The following is a 20,344-nucleotide window of genomic DNA, read 5'->3' as shown; positions in this document are numbered from 1 at the left end:
CCAGAGTAAATGATAATTTCATCTAATAATATTACTACTCAATGTAAGGATAAGGCATATAAGTCTAATTATTTAGAAAAAAGTAAATAAAACAGGCATATATATATGTATATAAATATGAATGTTTTGATTCCTCGTATACGTAAAAGAACGGGGAAATATTTGAGGGCAAATGTATATGCATAGTGCATCTATAATAAGAGTGAACAACTTAAAAATGTCAAGTCTTCCGTTTGGATGCACAGCTTCGGTCCAAAATAGGACTGAAGAGAAAAATCGAATAGTTATTTTTTCTTGTACCGGACCGAAGTTATATTATGACGGTCCAGTTCGATTTTGAACTCAAGGGTTTTGAACTTGATGGATCGAATTTTTCTTTTTAAAAAAAGTTATATTAAAAATTAAACCAAAATTTATAAAATTTAAAATATAATTAAAGTAATGTGACATATGAAGTTATAAGAGTGTTTAAATATAATTATAAATTAAAAAAATATGATAATAAGTTCTAAGATATATATAATATGTATATAATATTAAATTATATTTTCTTTGTCCCTTCCAAATATTTATTTTTGTGTTGGGTATGACGTTTAAGATAAGTGATCAAATAGTGGAGGAAAATTAAAAAATTGAGTAAAGTAGTGGAACCGATTAATATTATTACATGTATAAAGTGGGTATAGCGCAGAGAAGTAGTGGAGAGAAGTAGTGGTTGTTTTTATTTTAAAAATTATAAAAACTTTACTATTTTTGGAAAATTTTGAAATATAAACAAGGTACATCCTAAAAAAAAAAGTGTAAACATATCGGAGAGATAGAGGGAGTAATATTTATGATATGGTGTATTCGGTCCCGACCGAAATATTTTTTAAAAGAGTCGGAGCGAACCAAATTTTTACTTTGGTTTATTTAGTCCGAACCAGATAGACCGAATTTCTGAAATATTAAAACCGAACTGAATTAGCACGGTTCGATTCAGTTTTTCGATTTCGATTCGGTTTTCTGAATGCTAGGATGCACTTTGAAGAATGAAGCACCTGCAAATGATTCAACGAAGGCACTCGATTATATATTAATATTATATAGAATGATAATAAATTTGATCCGGTTTAGTTTTAAAAAAATGGTTCCCGAGGCATACAGTGATCCATTAGCTATTCTAAAATGGATCCGAGTAAAAAAGGAACCCCAAATATTTTATTGACAGCCAAGCAGAACGTGTTTCGACATTCTCACCATTATAGTAGGAATAAAAGTTGGAGCATATGATCAGCCCTTACCTTAATAGAAGTCACTGAAAAGCTATTAAAATTATTAAAGAAATTGGATTGAAATGAAAAATATTCCGAACTAACCCCTAAAATACTTTCATTCCACTTTATTTTTGTAGCGAATATATGTCAAATTATGCGTTTATAATCAATTATTTTTGCTTTTTTAAAAAAATCGTGAGCACTTGAAAATCCTTTCACTTGCTTTCGAACAAGGTTATCTTTGGGCTATGGAAAAATAATTGCTTACTTGAATTACCTATAAATAAAACGTAAATTATGATTAGCTACTAATCGGTTTGGATAATTTAATGAATTATATTGAAGTTATGAAATATGAAAAATAACAAATAACAAAAAGATGATAAAAAGAATCTTTAAGAAGAATAATATTCATTTTATAATATTGAAAAGTATATTTATTTAATAATAAAAAATTTAAAAACTATTAAATAATTAAAGAATGACAAAAATTGATTGAAACGATAAATATATCGAACACCACCTTGCTCTCAGTTTTTTTTAGGGAAATCAAGTAAACCATAAATAACTAAAATACTTCCATCCCACTTTTTAAATTTGAGTTGTAGCAGTTAAATAAAAACTAGTTCTATAGCCCGTGCAATACACGGGCATGCTCTAAATTGAGCGAATCGATATTATTTTAGTTATTCTTGTTGATAATATTTCATGTTGTTCCCCCTCCAAATGATGATGGATTTATTTGTGTATATGAGTAGATTTTTATTGTGATGATATTGGTGTAATAGTGTTTATCTACGATTGACGTAAAGACTTGTAGTGGCATTTCTTGTTTTTTACCGTTAAGGACGATTCATGGAAGTTTTTTAGAAATTTTAGTAATTTTACATAATATAGTTGTTTGTTTACATAAGATTTTGTTTTTTAATTGTTATTTGAATTTTAGTATTCTTCAATTTTAATTTCCGAGCTCAGTAACTCTTTCCCCTCTCTCAAAAAATATTAATAAATCCACATCTCTCGGCATACTAGGCGTGGTTGTATTTCATATATAAACCTTACCAAGTTTATCTATTTTAGTTAATATTATCCGCACATGCCATAATGACGCAGTAAAATTTCAATATAAACCAACATTATCAAATATTTTATAAATTATGAAGACCATAAGTTAAAGGTTTTTTTTACATAAATTCACACATACATATATATATGTGTATATATTATATATACATATATATATGTGTGTATTTATATATATATATATGTGTGTGTATATATATATATATATATATATATATATATATATATATATATATATGAAAGCCCTTAATTTATATGAAAGCCCTTAATTTATTTATTTTTGTGTAAATACAAAAATATAATACTTAAAATATGACATGGTTAGATATAAATATATATTCAGTTAAAGGTATAAATGGTTGTGATGCACATAATCATATTTAATAGATAAGTTTATCTAGTTCATTTGTTTGTAATATTTAATTCGCAAATGTTTATAGTAGATCTAAATATTAGTGTTAATGTAATAAATATGGTATATGTCAGTCAACTGTGTTATTAAAGGTCAGTGGTAGCTGTGATAATATCATTAAAATTAATGACGAACAATAATATTTTGTTAAAATAAAATTTATTATAATTTAAATGTACTACCACTTTTTATAAATAACATGATTTTGTACTCAAGTTTCTCATGTATTAATATTGTTTATTTTGTTATAATAATAATAATATAATTATTATTACTATAATATAAATAATAATTATTATTATTATTAGAATTTTTAATATATATGTTTTATAGACCTCCTATTAAAATGAAAATTTTCTTTTTAATGAAATTTAAAATTATTACTATTAATATTAATATTTATTTTTACTTTATATTTAAAATTCACTTATTTATATTATTAATTTGATAATTAATAATGTATGTATTCTCGTTTTTAGAATTTAACTTGCGTTAAAAATAAGGACAATTTTTGCAGACAAAAAAAATTGAATCATTTATTAAAAGGGAAATTTAAAAGAAATTTCAACTGAAGATCAGGTTTTTAATTTTCGGAGTAAATAAAAAGGATAAGACAATACTACGCCATGCAAAGTAGAAAAATAAACTGAGGGTAATATAATATTTTTATTGTCTTGCGAACCTGCTATGAAAATATAACATCTTTAACTAAATTATTATATATATATATATACATATATACGTACATACGTACATATGTTTGGATGTATGTATGTATACATGCGTGCATGTATTTCTATAATAATTAGTTATAAATGAATATATATATATTAAGTATGCAATTATTAATCTATATTAGTAAGTCAATTATGGGATAACTTATGTATTATATGATGCATGCATGTATCTCTATAATAATTAGGTATAAATAAATATATATATTAAGTATGCAACAACTAATCGATATTAATAAGTTAATGATGTGATAACTTATGTATTATATGAATTCTTATGCAATGGTTATCATTTAAATTTTTTATACTATTTTTTTAATAGAATATGTAAATTTTATAAAGAAATTATTTTTAATGACTTGCATATTAATGATGTTTTAATAGAGATAATAAAAATTACATGGATGAATCTGTATTAATTATATAATAATGGATGAGTATTAATGATTAAAACCAAATAATGTATGAATATTAATTACTGCATTTATGATTAAATAATGAATGAGCATTAATGGTTAAAACAAATATTGTATGGATATTAACTATTATATTTATGATTAAATTTGCTCATTAATTACTGTATTTATGATTAAATAATGAATGAATATTAATGGTTAAAACAAATATTGTATGAATATTAATTATTGTATTTATGATTAAATTTGCTCAGCGAACTGAAATTAGATATATAATAGATAGATAGATTAGTATTTGTGAGGAAAAATAAACGCGCCATTTATCTTGAAAGTTGTGATTCAGCCCAGTGTCTTGCAAGCCCATAATCTTTATCTTGTCAGCCCTGGCCCGTTATCGTTTATCTTGTATGCCCCCGTCGCTGTTGGTCAGGTCGTCACATGATAAGATTAAGAACCAAGTATAAACAAATATCCGCTGCATGCAGCATTGAGAAAAGAGCCACTCATCAATTACCATTTTTCAAGTACGTGCCACGTATTACCACTAACACATACGTGGCACCTGCAACACAGACCACGTAGCACTATGACTTGCATATAAAAAAACTCTCACCGTAAACAGAATTTATGTGTGTTTTCAGACACAGAACAATAAAGGAAACTCAGATATGGTTTCATCTTTAAAGCTATGCACAGTCTTAATATTTGCTTTATGTATAATAAATGCAACAGTAACAGCAGCAGCAGCAGCATCTGGTTGTGATGACGAACATAAGAAGTTGGAAGTGGTGGCCAAGAAAAATGAATGGAGATCAGTTGTTTCAACAGAGTACGGGAAGATCTCGGATGTGGAAATCGGTGATGGGGTTAACGGAACTTACTATCTTCAGCTCATTGAAATGGACCCAAATGCTCTGTTTCTTCCGGTTATTTTACACGCTCACATGATATTTTATGTTCACTCCGGTAATAATGTTTCTCTCTGTTTTTTTGTTTCTTGTTGTTAGAAACTTCCGTTATGTTTCTTGCTTTTCTTCTACTTTAGAACTGTGTTCTTATGTTATATGTAATTTACTTATCCTCTAAGACTCTAGTAACATTTTAAGATCCCTGCTCTCCGTAAAAGATCGTTAAATATAAATATTTCAAGTCCTTAGCATGTGTATCATGTTTACTTTAGTTGGTTTTGTAAGTGCAGAATCAAATCCAGAAACGGAGAATCTGTTATGTTGTGTTTGGCTGGGAAGAATAGAATTTAATGAATAAAATTAATGGGAAAAATACAAGTTAGAGGGATGATTTGAGAAAAAAATGAGTGCAAATGTTATGATAGAAATTGTGAAGAAAATGAGTAATGTAAGGAATGGAACATGCCTTCTAAAAGTGGAGTTGTTTGAACTTTAGTTTAAGGTGTTAAGGAATGGAATGGAGGAAAGAATGAAAAATGTGAACAACCATACATATTAATATCCATGGAGGATGCCTATATCTTCCTAGTTAACGGGGTCTTAGAATTGCTCTTATGATTTTGAGAGTACTGGCTTGTCCGAACCCCATTCAGAATGTAGGGATGTCATAATGTTGTGTTTTGTGTTGGTCTAACATTAAAAAATTTATAAAAGAGAACGCTAAAGCATAAATACGATGAACGCAAAATTGTAACAAGCAGAGTTATTTCGTGTCATGCCGTTCAGTGGGTACTGGGTAGGGATCAAGACATTGTCGTCCCTCAAAAAGTTTGACCAAATAGGAAAAGAACGATGTGAAAACTATACTGATTTCAAAGATAATGTAGAATTCTCATAGGAAAGACCACAAAACTACTACTCAACTACAGGGAATAAAATAATAATCTTACAAATTCAGTGGAATCCTTGTCCAACCTAAACACATTTCTAGTGTAAACCTAATAACATTTTTTTAAAAACCGGATCTACCTGATTCAGCTTCTACCTAGAACTGTGTATGGATATAATTTGGAACTTGAGCACTCTAAAAATGCTTCTAAGAAATAATTTAGTACCTAGTTATTAGGTCCCCTGGGAGTATAATTCATATGAATGCAAGTACAATATTTTAGAGGCTGCTATCATAAAATGGAAAATTTATTTTTTAGATGACTATTTGCTTATTAGGCGAATTTGGACAAAAAGAACAAATTCTATATTTTTCATTGATGCAAGGACGAGCAAGTCCAATAGGGTCTTAGTAGATTCCTTATAAATATTATAAAATATTAACTCTTAGTGATTTAAGACATGATTTTGAATTTGAACTCCAACAATGATCCTTATCTTCATATCTTATCTTATTATTATAGTAATAGTAATAGTAATAATAATAATAATAATATTTTTTATTGACAAAAATGATATAAGGGATAACCTGTGATTTCTTAAAAATAAGGTACGAGAGAGGTATCTTAATGATATAGGGAACCACTAATACAATGTTGGAGTGCAATTTTATGTCATTCTTTATATTTGGACTTAAGAGCATGTTTAAGGAAGCTGTTGGACTTGCTTTAAGAATAGAGTTAGTTAGTTGTTGCAGCGGATTATTATTATTCAAAGGGTATTGGCCCTTGATGTATGGGTTCTTTGGTATGCTTTTCCCTATAGTTGAAGCATTCTTAAACTGGAGACTGAATGAATAACAAAGATGACAAGCACTATTAAACTATTTAGGTCAAAAGCACCTACACAACCCAAATTTCAAGAATTCAACAAAAACAGGGAACATAGACCAAACCAGATTTTACGGTCATGGCCACATATCATACAATTACTATCACTGCAACAATGTGTTCAGGTGTACTTCATTTTGATTAACTTGTGCTTAAAATGGTGATATAGGTAGTGGAAGAGTGACGTGGTTTGACGTAGATGGAGAAACAAATGGAAACAAACATAAAGACAAAGATAAAAGCGAAGGGATAAGCATACAAAGAGGAGATGTTTACAGGCTGAAGCTTGGAACTATATTTTATGTGCATAGCAGCTTGAATGATGAAAGGCGAAAGCTTCGGATTTATGCCATTTTTGCCAATTCAGTGGGAGACTTGCATGTATGTTCATTCTGTTTAGCTTGCTACTCTCTTACAAACACTGTTCTAATATTTACATAATTTCCTGGTGCAGACACAAGACATGGATAATTACATGTACTCCTTTTGCAGACGAAATAAGCTGTCATATTCATAACTTAGGAACTATATTATAATTAGAATTCATTTACCTGGGGACACTATCTTCTCTTGGAAGAATTAGGGACACATTAAGGAGACCTGGGTTTTGTCTGAACAAAGAAATATAATTGTTCACTTAGCAAAACTAAATAAATACAAGTGTTGAAGAACTCAAAGTGTCCAAAAGCAATATTGTCAAATTGTAATCAACAAAACGTGATCTGCCTCATCCTTTGCAAACTACTCTATGAGGCATATTAAGGATATTGTAGACCTAGACTTTAAAACCGATCTAATTGAAAAGTTAAGGATAATAAAGAACCTTGAGATCCGGAATATTTGCGAATGCATTACTTTCATAATATTTGTGCAGGAACCTGTGGTTGGGCCATACTCAGGTATTCGTGATCTGGTCCTAGGCTTCGATAAAAGAGTTCTCCAAGCAGCTTTCCAGGTTAGTAAAGAAACCGTTGAAATTTAAATGCCTGCATTTAAAAATGTGGTGTATAGTAGGTTAGTACAGAAACCGTTGAAATCCTAATACCTGCATTTAAAACGATGCGGTGTCAATTCTAAGCTACGCTGCTCTTGATACTGTAAATGATATTTATTTTCTTATATGCTCTGAACTGTGTATGACTTGGATTGCATGTTTGTATTTGAAGATGCCCGAGGAAGCAGTTGAACAGATAACGAGTGCTAAGAAGCCACCTCAAATAGTGCATGCTGTGCAAAATTCAAGCAGCAGAACATTCTGGGAGGTTGAAGCGCAATTTATAGAAGTTTTTCTCGGAAGAAATATGTACAGCCTATTTGAAGTCAATAAAAAGAAGAAATTAAGTGATGTTTACAATTTTTTCACTGGAGATCGGGATGTTGAGAACTGCAATGGATGGAGTACAGCAGTGTCAAGTAAACAGTCGCAATCTCTCCGGGGATCGAACCTTGGTTTGTTCATGGTTAATTTGACCAAGGTTGTTGCTTATAAATTTTTGTAACATATCTGAGATATTAGCATTTCTGGTGATATCTAAAAGTTCTGACACTGCCTTTGTTGTTTGTGTTTTAAGGGCGCGATGATGGGACCACACTGGAATCCAACTGCAACAGAGATAGCAATTGTATTAGAAGGACAGGGAATGGTTAATATTGTTTGCCTTGGAACTGGAAGAAAAGAATGTAACAACACAAGGTTTATGGTTAAAGAAGGATATGCATTTGTTGTGCCAAGATTTCATCCTATGGCTCAGATGGCTTTCAACAATGGCACATTTGTTTTTGTGGGATTTACAACCAGGGATAGGAACAATCATCCTCAATTTCTTACAGGGAAAAGATCAGTCCTGCAGACACTTCAGAAGCATGTGTTGGCAGTAGCATTTAATGTTAGTAATTCAACAGCGAGTCGGCTTGTGGAGCCACAAAATGATTCAATAATTTTAGAATGTGTATCATGTGCGGAGGAAGAAGAGAAGATAATGGAGAAAGAAATTGAGAAAGCAAGAGAAGAAGAGAGGAAGAAACAGGAGGAGGCGAAGAGAAGAGAAGAAGAGAAAAGAAGGCGAGAAGAGGAAGAAAAGAAGAGGGAGGAGGAAGAGGAAGCGAGGAAAAGAGAGGAAGAGAAAAGGAGACAAGAGGAGGAAGAAAGGAAAAGAGAGGAAGAGAAGAGGAAGAGAGAGGAGGAAGAGAAAAGGAAGAGAGAGGAGGAAGAAATAGAGAGGAGAAGACAAGAAGAGGCTGCAAGGAAAGCAGAGGAAGACAGGAAAAGACAGGAAGAGGAAAAAAGAAAAAGAGAAGAAGAGGAAGCTAAGAAAAGGGAGGAAGAGGAAGAAATGAAGAGGAAGAAGGAAGAGGAAGAGAGAGAAAGAGAGGAGGAAGCCAGGAAAAGAGAGGAGGAAGAGGAAAGAGAAAGGAAAAGAGAAGAAGCAGCAGCAAAGCGTGCCAAGGAAGCTAAAAGGAGAGAGGAAGAAGAAGCACGGAGGAAAGAAAAGGAACAAGCACAAGAGGAAGCTAGAAAAAGAGAGAAAGAGAAGGCCAAAAAGGAAGAGGAAACGAAGCAGGAAGAAGAACAAGTACAACAAGAGGAAACAAGGAGACAACAAGAAGCTGCTAAAGAAGCAGAATCAGCAAGAAAGGCAAAGGAGGAAGAACAAGGGAGACGGCAAAAGGAGCAGGAGGAAGCTAGAAAAAGAGAAACAGAGAAGGCCCGAGAGGAGGAAGACAGGAGGCAAGGTGAAGAACAAGCACAGCGAGAGGAACAAAAGCGACAACAAGAGGCGGCAAGGAGGGCTAAAGAGGAAGAAGCAAAACAGAGAGAGGAGGAAGCTGGAAGTAAGTCTAAAGAGGAAGAAGAAGAGCAAAAACAGGAAGAGATAGAATACCGGCCTGGAGGTGGAGGAGAGGGAAGAGTTTTCACAAAAAAATTGGACTGGTGAAGCGAAGGAGTTTGGTTGATTGCTCGTTAAACTGTATGTGAAGAATAAAACGGTTACTTTGTGTTGGCGTTGAAAGTTGATGTTGATCAATGCAAGTGTGGCATGTTGTTTTTATTAAATAACAAACCAGCTAGAGAAAAGTTGGCATGCAATTCAGGTTTCTTCTAAGAAATGTGGTTGTAACTTAGTTATGTGTAATGTTGATGTATGAGTTGTCTTTTTAATTCAGAACGTATAATCTTGTGAGCCTGTAACATGTATTATGTCTATTGTTTCACAACTACTGGGTTATCTGGAAAAGGAAAAGAAGATAAAACTATTTAATTAGGGGTGGTTCTTTAATTTGTGAATTTCCAGTACATGATTGATTGATTGTGTCCACAACTGCTCCAAGCCACATGTGAGACTCGGTCTATAATTCTAACTTAAAATAACTGAGTTTAAACGTTAGAAAACTGTGATAGCGTGTTGTATATCCTGTCTCAAGATGATATGAACCCATCACACAAAAGGGACCATGAAAGCTTCAACACAAGTTCGTTGCCAGCTAGTGGTACCAGCGTTTCTGGAATAGAAGAACTAGGTATAAGCTGATATAAATGTAGTCAGCAAAATAGAGAAGGAAAACCAACCGCTTAGTTGGTCGAGCTGCTTATATGAGAGACTAAAACTGTTATGTCGTCAAGCTTTCCACCATAGTATCTGAATCCTGCTTCCTTGGCTGCTGTAGAGAAGGGAGTCTGCTTATATTTGTCTTGAGCTCTTTGTTGTGCCGAAGCAGCTAATTTCTGAGATAAAGCATCAGGATTTAGACCTTCTCTCATCCCATCAGCAACAATAGATGTTACCTCATCATTGAATAAATTGTCAAATAATCCATCTGTTGCAGCAACAATCACATCTCCAGGTACCACAGGAATCATAAACACCTGTAAATAATTACACCTGGGATATATGAGACCGTTGCATGCCCTCTTCATCTATATATTAAAGGCACTCCTATTTCACTCCAATATTACTGATTCATTTTCATTGTGTTTTTCCTGAGGCCATTCCTTACAGAAGTATTTATAAACCTTTGGCAATTTCAAATATGTGTAGGACTTTACAGAATATGGGTCAAGATTATGTAATAATTATTTATGTTATTCAATTGTATGGTAAAGATAAATAAATTTAACAAAAATGGGTATTAATAAGTCATAGAATATTGGGTGGTGGCCCTAAATGTCACTTGGGGTTAAAAATGACCCTAAATCCGTTTTGCACATTTTAAAAAAATTAAAAAAAAAATTAAAGTACCAAAACGGCACACTATGTTCCGTTTTGCATTAAAAATACAAAACGTAAGACGAAGTACTGTTATGAAGTAACATTTTGGGCCATTATTTTCAAAAGTGATATTTTGGTCCATTTAATACTCAAAAATGACATTTTGGTCCATCTCTCCGATATATTATAGTCAGGCCATTATTTCTTTCAGAGTTTCAGTGCACTTATTTAAACCAACTTATTTTATAGTTCAACTTTAATGATATTTTTTTATGAAAAAAATGAATTGTTGGGTGAAAGATATTCAAAGGTATTATACAATTGACTAGATACATTAATTATTTAATGGGTATCTATTATATATATTTTCTAAATATTGCCGTTTGATCCTTGACCATAGAGAAGATCGCTTGCATAGAAATGCGAAGCATACTTGCAATTTCTCACGAAGAGCTACAAAGATGATTATGATATGTTTAAATCATTTTACATGACTTTGTCTCTCTTGTTTTCTTTTTGGTCGACTTATCCTAGACTTCAATGTATAGACTTCATATCTTTAATTGGATTAAACTTGCAATGTATTTTGCGCCTTTTGTTTCACCTCTTTAGGAGTATCGCCCCACTCGAGAAGAGGCGAGGCCAAGAAGCTCTGGCTTGGTAGGTTCTGACCTAGGCAAAACTTTCTACCAGACCAGTTATCCATGACATATGGGATGTTTACATTCAGGCCTTGTATCAATATTCTAGAGAGATAGACCAAAATGTCATTTTTGAGTTTTAAATGGTCCAAAATATCACTTTTGAAAATAATGGCCCAAAATGTCACTTCATAACGGTACTTCGTCTTACGTTTTGTATTTTTAATGCAAAACGGAACATAGTGTGCCGTTTTGGTACTTTAAATTTTTTTTTTTTTTTTTTAAAATGTGCAAAATGGTGTTTGAAGTAGCGTTTTGGCTCAAAACGGTACATCATATAACGTTTTGTACCAAAACGTTACTTTATCTACCGTTTTGCGCATAAAAAAAATTCAAAATGTCAAAACGTTATATGAAGTTCTGTTTTAGGTGTTTTGCATGAACGGTACACGATTTACCGTTTTGAAGTGATATTTAGGGTCATTTTTAACCACTAAGTGACATTTAGGGCCACCACCCAATATATCGACACTAATAATGATGTAACTAATATGAATAAGATTACTATCAAAGTAGCAGTAGACTATACCACAATAATATAAATATTTTATAGCACATCAGTTTTATTCATCAATATCTTTTTGTTCAAGTTTTAAAAATATTTACATGTTTTTATTAGATGACAAATCTTTTATAATTATCAAATTTAAATCTTTATGAAGTGTATTACAATAAAAAAAAATTATCTGTTAATATGATACCGATTTATAGTTTTTACATTTTGATTGGTATGAATATACATATATAACTTCTCTAGTAAATCATGCCATGACCTTTAAATGACACTGGAATATCTGATACATAAATGCCAACAAAAGTGTCTGATACATAAATGCAAACAAAGGCGTTAACTGATCAATAATTTGGTTTTCCTCCTCTAAGAAATTAAAACTATCTAAAGAGCAAGAGTTATATCCATCGAAAATTAGGTGAGAAACACAAATGTATCACAGATAGGAGTAATTTTTTTTACTAACCTGGCCAGAATTTGGTTGATCACTTCTGCTACTACACTCCAGCTGATACGGGAAGTTAAAACCATGCTGCTGCACAGGGGACTCAAAGACAGTGCAACCATCTCTTACTATGATGAATCCACTGTCACCGAGATTAATAGCATGTATACCCTGCTTCAACAAGAAATATTATTAACTAAACTTGGTGAAAGAGTCCAAAGAGTTGATGATCATACAAGCTGCATATTTTCAGACTTGGAAACTAAAATGTACTGCAGGTTTAACTATAAATCCTTCTTAAAATGTCGTGGTGCTGTATTCATGAATGGTTAGCCTGTAAACAGCTTAAAGCCGGAAACACTGCTTCAAAAAAGCCAAGTTATTATGGATCCAGAGGAGTGGGATCATTACATCCTCATAAGATGGAAAGTAGTACTTACTTGGTCCTAACACATGGGAATGCATCAAATTTTACCTTTAAAATAATTTATTATCATCTGAACATCGAATCTAAATGCTGAGTTTTTATCTGGAACCCCCCCCCCCCTTTTTTTAAGGTTCGATAAATCCTCTTTATTGAGGGTAGCATGGATCTTAAGATGCTCCATAATAAATTTATGCAATAAAAATTGTTTAAGCTCCTGGTTAAAACAATTGACAAACTTCTGCTTGAATTAGACTAACCTGGACAACAGATAAGGATTTGGTTATTACTATAAAAACAAAAAAAAACATATCTAGTGTATCTTTCTCATAAGCTAAGGTCTAGGGTGGGTAAGATGTATGTGGAACACTTATTTTTACATTGATTTTTTTATTTTTGGTTTTTCCCATAGTAAAGAAGTAAAAGATAAAGACTTTAAACAAACAGCCTCACAACAAAAGCATGTTCTCTAAGATGTTGCATCAGAGCATGTAAAGATACACTACATTGTATATCTTTATGAACAAGTGACTTGATTTCAATTTTAAAAATCGCCTTAGCCTAAAAACCAGGGTCCAAAGTCTATATTTACATAACTGCATTAAGGTTCTGCAGACACAACTATAATGAGAATGCTGGCGTACATGTGAGGTGTACAAAGCAAACATGTGAGGCTTATTAAGTAGTTGAATTTACAGTGTAGGTCTATTCAAGGGGGACAAATTGCAAGCTAAGCTTAAGAGGTGCAAAATAACCTCTTCTTTAAGGCATATGATGCAGGCTGTTGAGGATCCCTTAGCTTTTGTAGCAGAATGGGCTCTAGTTAACACCCTAGCAGGATCAATGCCATCCTCAGGCTCATTTAAAATTGCTCCTACTGAATTAGACATGAGTTCACGGGCATATAGTCCAGCATTAACTCCAACATCTGCCCAGGAACCAACACCATCGGCAACACCAATGACTTGCTCATTCACACAAATGAAGTGAGCATCCTCCCCACCTGTTTCTTCCTTATCGGGATGTGGCAGGTAACATGATCCAGAAAGCAGTTTCAAGTTTTTCTCGGCAAGATCGTGTCTGCAACTAGAATAAGTTGTAATTAGCTAACACTTTCAGCAACAATTACCACTTAAAGCTATGCTGTAGCTGCCATATTATCATGTCATTCACAAATACAAGTCTAGCAGGAGAAACTTCTGAATGTAAGAACCCTATATGAATGACCTCAGGCCGCCATACTCCCCACTTCCCAATTCCCAGTATTATCATATAAAATTATTGCAGAGCTGTTTATAAAAAATATCTTTTGTTCCATGAAAATGATATTTGGTACATGCATTTATATATTATCTATAATTCTACTTTCATAAACCCATCTTTATCTTTAATCAACTATATATATTAATTTAACTTCTTACATACTATCTACGATATTGTTTTTAAAGATACCGTCTACCAATATGTTTTAGGCCAATTATTATTTCTATATTCATTTAATATTTCTATATTCAAAAGTCCATCTTTGTATTATCCAACAATATATGCATTAACCAAACTACTTTATATTTGTAATCTACGATCCTAATCCTAATTATAAAAAGACCATCATTTTTCACAACATAACTTATCTAAAACTAATAGATATGTCATTATCTTCTAAAGTAATTAAAGGCATACAATATAACCCAATTATTTGGGGCAAAAAAATTGCAGTTTGGTTTTAAGTATAGTATCGTAAAGGCCCCTTTGGCGCAGAGTACCCACAAATGACTGATGGTGGATCTTTGGAACCAGCTTTGATATTTATTTGTAATTAGTATCAGACTAACAGTATAGGCTTTAATCGTACCATATAGCGGATTAACTCTGTCTCGCGATTCCTGCCAATGTTGGCTATCAAGAGAGGGTTCTTTTGTGTCTACCTATCCTGGTTCATATTACATATGTCAAAGAGTTCATCTTTCTTTCATAGGTTCCAATTCCTAGGAGACGGGGTGGAGTTGGGGGATGGAGTATCTTGACTATACAGGTTCTGAATGATGAAGTTTCTCTTCCAGATGATGATAGGAATGTTGGCATAGAGCTAAAAGCACAAATTTTATGTTGTTATGTCTACAGAACTGAGACAATCTCCAGTTCGGCTTTGATGGTACGGTCTAGTATAGTTTAGGTACACCACGTCACAGCTATATGATGGTATACATGTTTTTTGATGATAGAAACGACTTATCACTGGGATCAATAGTAGACATTAAAGTCAATAAAGATTATATTTCGGTCTATGTTTGCTAAAAACTTTATGGTTGAGTTTAACACTTTAACTACTTCAAAGGATTCCAGGATGCAATAATACGGAATAAGTTCTAGAACTTCGGCAGATTTTAAAAGGATTGAAAAATGAGCATTTTTTAGAAGAGTTGTTACAGAACGAACCTTTTGAAGTTTGATGATGAGAGAACTTACCGAGCACAAGTTTGACAAGATTAGGTCCTTGTGACTATCCGAATTTCATTATAACAGATTTGAAAACATTCAATTTGAGCTATAAAGTAATACCAAAGTAAGGAGACATACTGGTGAGCTGGCACATTAGTAGTTGCAAGCTGTTGGCTACATGATAATCCATTCACTGTCATATCTGGAACTAATCCGTCCGAGTAACATGGCGAAGAGGAGGCATGGGCAGTCTTGAAAGAAGGATCAAAATTTGAACTAGAGCTAAAAGACCTCTGTGTAACATCGAATATAAAATACCCACGAACCAACCAACGATTGTCATACGGTTCTCTACTTCTTAGCCTCATACTAAAATTCTGAAAACTCCTACAACCAACATTTTCATTACAATAAACGCCTATAGGTATTGCAAAACTAGTGACATTCCCAAACCTCGAAATTAAGCCATCGACAACAATGTCTCCAGCTGCAGAAGCTGATGCCATAATATTTGTGCAATGTGAGTAGTTTCCAACTATATCAACACTATTCTCTCTAGTCCCAAATCCCATACAACAGAATTGGGAATGCAGAGACAGGAATCTTGGCTTTGGAAGCAAAGATTTAACTGAATTCCCAAAACCCGAATTGAATAAAGCAGGCATGGAAATTACGAATAACAAGGCATTTTACAGCTTTATAATCAGCAACTGCAATGCAATTCATTCCCCAGCCTGCAATGCTGCAAATAAAAGTGAAGATGAATGAGAACATTTTTCATACTTCACAAAACCTAAAATAATGAAATTAGAGAATTGATTAAAAAACAAACCCTACTGCTGCTGCTGACCTGTTTTCAGAGTTGCCTTTGTAAGACCTTACCTGGCCTCTCTCTAAAATGGCAGACCCCGGAAGCAAGAATCAAATAGGCGCTGTTTGTCCCTACGTTTTGCTTTTATGCCTTTAACTTATTTTAACAACTCGTTCACCTTTTTACTTTTTATTTTAGGACCAAACACGGCGTTTAAAAATCAAACTGCCCCCATTCCGAAAAATGGACTCAAATGTCACTTTTTGGGGTTAAATGACACTTTCTAAATAATTGACCCCAAATATCCCTCCAAAACGGAATTTCAGGTGAAATTTTTGTTTTTAATGAAAAACGCAATTTCGTGTTACGTTTGGATTTTTTTTTCAAAAAAAAAAATTAAAAACGCAACTTCAATTCGTGTTTAGGGGGAAAACGCAATCTCATGATGATGAGTTTTTCATATTAACTCATTTTGGATCTGCGTTTTGTTTTTTTTACATCCTGAGAGAAACTCGGTTAAAACTGCGTTTTTACGAAAAACTCGGTTTGAAATACCGTTTTTATATCCATAAACTCAAGACGAGACTGCGTTTTTGACCGAAACAATTTCTGAAATTGTGTTTTCATCAAAAACTCAGTTTGAAACTGCGTTTTTACACAAAAACACGAAATGAAACTGCGTTTTCCTTTTATTTCAAAAAAAAATTGTTATGAAAAAACTCAACACGAGACTGCGTTTTTCGTCTATTTTGAAAAACTTAACCCGAATAACAATTTTAAAAGTGACATTGAGGGTCATTTGACCCAAAATAGTGACATTATGGGCCAACAACCCCATTCCTGCATTTTACAACACCCATAATAAACAATAGGGGTGAGCAGAAAACCACACAAACCGTAAAAAACCGCCCGCACCACACCAATCCGCACCCCAAAACGCGGTTTTTAATTTTCGTGGTGCGGTTGCGGTTTGAATTTTTAATAAACCGTGCGGTGCGGGTTGTGCTTTTAAATTTTTAAAATGCGGTTCAAACCGCACCGTGCCGCAATATTTTATATATATATATATGTATAATAGTTATATTTTATGTTTTCATTTATTAAGTTTGATTCCATTTAACATATTATGAGTACTTTCTTAGTGATCATCTTGTTTCTACAAGATCAATTGTAGCGTGGTCATCATCCTATTTGTATTTCTTCAAAAATAATAAGACATATGGTTCAAAATCACCTATTTAATAGTGAACTTATTTAATTGCTGACCCAATCTTCTATGCTAAACTTTACAGTGTGGAATTTCTAATTTGTATTATTGAAGAATATTGGCGACTTTGTTATATTATTCAAAAATTTAATTAATTTAAGTATCCTATTTATTTAAAATTTCCGAACTTGTAATTTACAAATTGCAGTGAACCACACCACATGCACCACATGCACCACATTTTTGTGGTGTGGTTTATGCGGTTTTTGAAGATACGCGGTGCAGTTGCGGTTTAAAAATTTGATCAAACTGCATGTGCGGTTTGGTCTACGGTTTGAGGAAAAAACCGAACCGCATGCACCGTGCTTACCCCTAATAAATAACCCTTAAACATAGGATAATTTAATATTTTTTATATATTATTATGAAGATTATAAAAATGCTTAAAAAATAACATTATAATTTGGTCCTTTCACACGTTATTTTTCTGAAAATTAAAAAAGTGTTCTGAAAATAATATCTAATTTTAGGAAATGTAAACAATTTTTTTCTCGATAATTATATACAGAAACAAAATATCCTACAATTTTAATATAATTACAATTATTGATTAAATTATGCAATTATAAAATTAATTATTATTTTTAATAATTAATTATAAACTCACATTTTGATCTCCAGCGAGACAATATAAGATCAGTCAAGTCACTACACCTTGTTAGTATTACGAAATTACTCTTAAGATATTTGTATTAATTTTTGTTTTTATATTTTACCTAGGTTAGGTTAGATGATGAAATGACGTCAAAGTCTAATATATTTTAGCTCAATATCATATGTTTACTTAAATCCATTTAATGCTAACTAAAAAATAAAGAATAAATATAAACATTAATTACAAACTATATTTTTGTCTATTTCCTTGCAGAAAAGCTTTACAAATCAGTCTGTTTATTGTATTTTAAATTAAAAAAAATATAAGCATCCAGTTTGTTTATTGGTGCATTCTGTTGGGTCAGAAACGTCTCAAAGGAGATACAAGAAGGGATAGATAAGGTTTGTTTGATGGGTTGGTGCTCATAAAAATTAATAAACTTTACTCAAGTCTCTTACCACCCAAATCCTCTGTCAACTAATAAGGCAAATGCAGATGATGCATATGACACTTCTTTGTAGTCCAGACCGCATGGTTTCTCCTCTGCCTCAGCCAAACTTCACTCTGTTCTCCGCATTTAACAAGCCAAAATTATGCAGATCACGCAACATAATAGCCATGGCCAAGAATGACACCAGTTCCGAAGATGAAACTGGCATCGCTGAGAAAGCTGGGATAGCCATCGGACTCGTATCGAATCCGATCATCGCATGGTCTCTTTACACTCTCAACACCACTGGCTGCGGTTTACCACCTGGACCAGGTGGTTCTATTGGTGCACTGGAAGGAGTGAGCTACTTGGCAATTGTGGGAATTATAGGTTGGTCATTGTACACCAAGTCCAAGACTGGTTCAGGTCTACCAAATGGACCATTTGGTTTGTTAGGTGCTGTAGAAGGACTATCTTATTTGTCATTGCTAGCTATTTTAGTTGTTTTTGGATTGCAGTTTGTTCAGCAAGGCTCCATTCCTGGACCCCTTCCTACTCAACAATGCTTTGCCTAGTTTCCACCATTTCCTTTTCATCTCTCGTTTTCTTTTATTGTAGTAGTGTTTATTATTCATCATAGTTATTGAATAAACCTAATTCTTGAATTAGCTTGTTATATATGTTTTATTGATTTATTAGATTAATTAGTAAAAAATCACACACTATCATATTATTTCTCCACATGACTTCTAAACCTTTGAAATTGATATCAGACCTTCCCTGTGAACAATCCTCTAAAAATACACATTATTGTTAATTGAGTTAAGTGGGTGGATGTTAACCTAAGTAAAGAATTGTAACAATAATTAAAGAATAAATAAAGGTTGTTGCTTAAGACATTGGTGGCGCCCCGAATGAAGTTTTAGGACTTACAATCTTCAAGAATACCTTTGTTGCCCCTAAAGGGGTAGCACAAGCTAAGTGGTGCCTAGATGCATTACTAGTAGCTTTGTGACTTGGTTTTTATAGCCATAAACTCTTGTTGGCGCCTACAAGTACCTTGTATATCATTTTATTTAGTAGAGCCTTTAACAAGCGGTAGTGCCAAGTGATAGGGTTAAGTAATCTGGATAGGGTCTAACCTGGATTTAAGGGTTATCAGGCTTAATTGATGGATCAAGACCCCCCCTCACCCAGTGCAATCAAGTGGAGAGACCCAGGCTCAGGGCCAACCAATCAAGTGGCTAGGATCGGGATCATCCCCCAGCCAGGATCCAACCTATGACTTGGATCACCTGCCTACCAGGGTCCAACCCATGACCTGGATCACCTGCCTACTGGGATCCAGCCCAGAATCAGGATCACCCTGAGGGGGGTCCCAGCAAGCACATGCACATTCCGCAACCCGCCAAAGAAGGGTACGTGGGCACGTGACGATGACAGCTATCAACAACCAGCATATCAGACAAACACGGCGCGTGTCAGATGCCGTTAGGACACCCTGAAGGTGGTCCTACCCTAGACATGTGTATGCAATCCACGCGAGCCAGGCATCCTCCGTCTCCAAGAACCAACGACCCAGATCTAGAGGTACTAACCCCTAAACCCTAGCTTGGGGCTATATATACCCCCAAAGATGAAGGGTTTAGGGGTTAAAAAAAATACTTTCATTACACACTCTCTTACATACAACCTATACACACACAACCACCTTAGTCCTCTCTATCTTCATCTTCCCCAACCAGCCACTTATTCTTACACCGGAGACGCCGCGGGGACGAAACCCCCCTCCGGTGTAGTTTTGCAGGCTCCCAACAGCAGCTACACCTCATTCACGCACAGAAGGTCCATGCACGACATCGGAAGGAGCCGCTCCGCTCACCGGAGTTATCATGTGGCGCTAGAAGGAGGGGCTCTCTATCCTTG

The 20,344-nt window shown here is 33.6% G+C and overlaps 3 protein-coding genes across 8 annotated transcripts; 2 read left to right on the top strand and 1 right to left on the bottom strand.

Moving 5' to 3' along the window:
• Positions 1-4,522: 4,522 nt before the first annotated feature.
• LOC141687387 (vicilin-like seed storage protein At4g36700) lies at positions 4,523-9,772 on the top strand. The gene is made up of 5 exons (XM_074492636.1): positions 4,523-4,867; positions 6,757-6,968; positions 7,462-7,542; positions 7,754-8,062; positions 8,159-9,772. Exons 1-5 carry the CDS (start codon positions 4,570-4,572, stop codon positions 9,521-9,523), a joined length of 2,265 nt encoding a protein of 754 aa, XP_074348737.1. The 5' UTR covers positions 4,523-4,569; the 3' UTR covers positions 9,524-9,772.
• LOC141687388 (putative protein phosphatase 2C 80) lies at positions 7,251-16,301 on the bottom strand. 6 transcript variants are annotated; one of them, XM_074492642.1, is made up of 7 exons: positions 16,166-16,301; positions 15,454-16,057; positions 13,632-13,962; positions 12,474-12,623; positions 10,378-10,452; positions 10,156-10,341; positions 7,251-7,573 (listed from the first exon to the last, which is right to left on the bottom strand). In XM_074492642.1, exons 2-6 carry the CDS (start codon positions 15,978-15,980, stop codon positions 10,159-10,161), a joined length of 1,266 nt encoding a protein of 421 aa, XP_074348743.1. In that variant the 5' UTR covers positions 15,981-16,057; positions 16,166-16,301; the 3' UTR covers positions 7,251-7,573; positions 10,156-10,158. The 6 variants fall into 6 exon arrangements, with proteins under 6 accessions (XP_074348743.1, XP_074348738.1, XP_074348740.1 ...); XM_074492637.1 differs by having other exon boundaries at positions 10,156-10,452; XM_074492639.1 differs by having other exon boundaries at positions 10,156-10,452; positions 16,148-16,242.
• A 2,033-nt stretch (positions 16,302-18,334) lies between these two features.
• Positions 18,335-19,083, top strand: LOC141682454 (uncharacterized). Its single transcript, XM_074487154.1, has one exon. The coding sequence runs from the start codon at positions 18,478-18,480 to the stop codon at positions 18,991-18,993; it is 516 nt and encodes a 171-aa protein (XP_074343255.1). The 5' UTR covers positions 18,335-18,477; the 3' UTR covers positions 18,994-19,083.
• The last annotated feature ends 1,261 nt before the right edge of the window (positions 19,084-20,344 follow it).

The sequence above is a fragment of the Apium graveolens genome, chromosome 9 (genome assembly GCF_009905375.1).
Source record: "Apium graveolens cultivar Ventura chromosome 9, ASM990537v1, whole genome shotgun sequence".
In the NCBI taxonomy this organism is placed as follows: domain Eukaryota; kingdom Viridiplantae; phylum Streptophyta; class Magnoliopsida; order Apiales; family Apiaceae; genus Apium; species Apium graveolens.
This window is presented reverse-complemented; position numbering and strand designations above follow the sequence as displayed.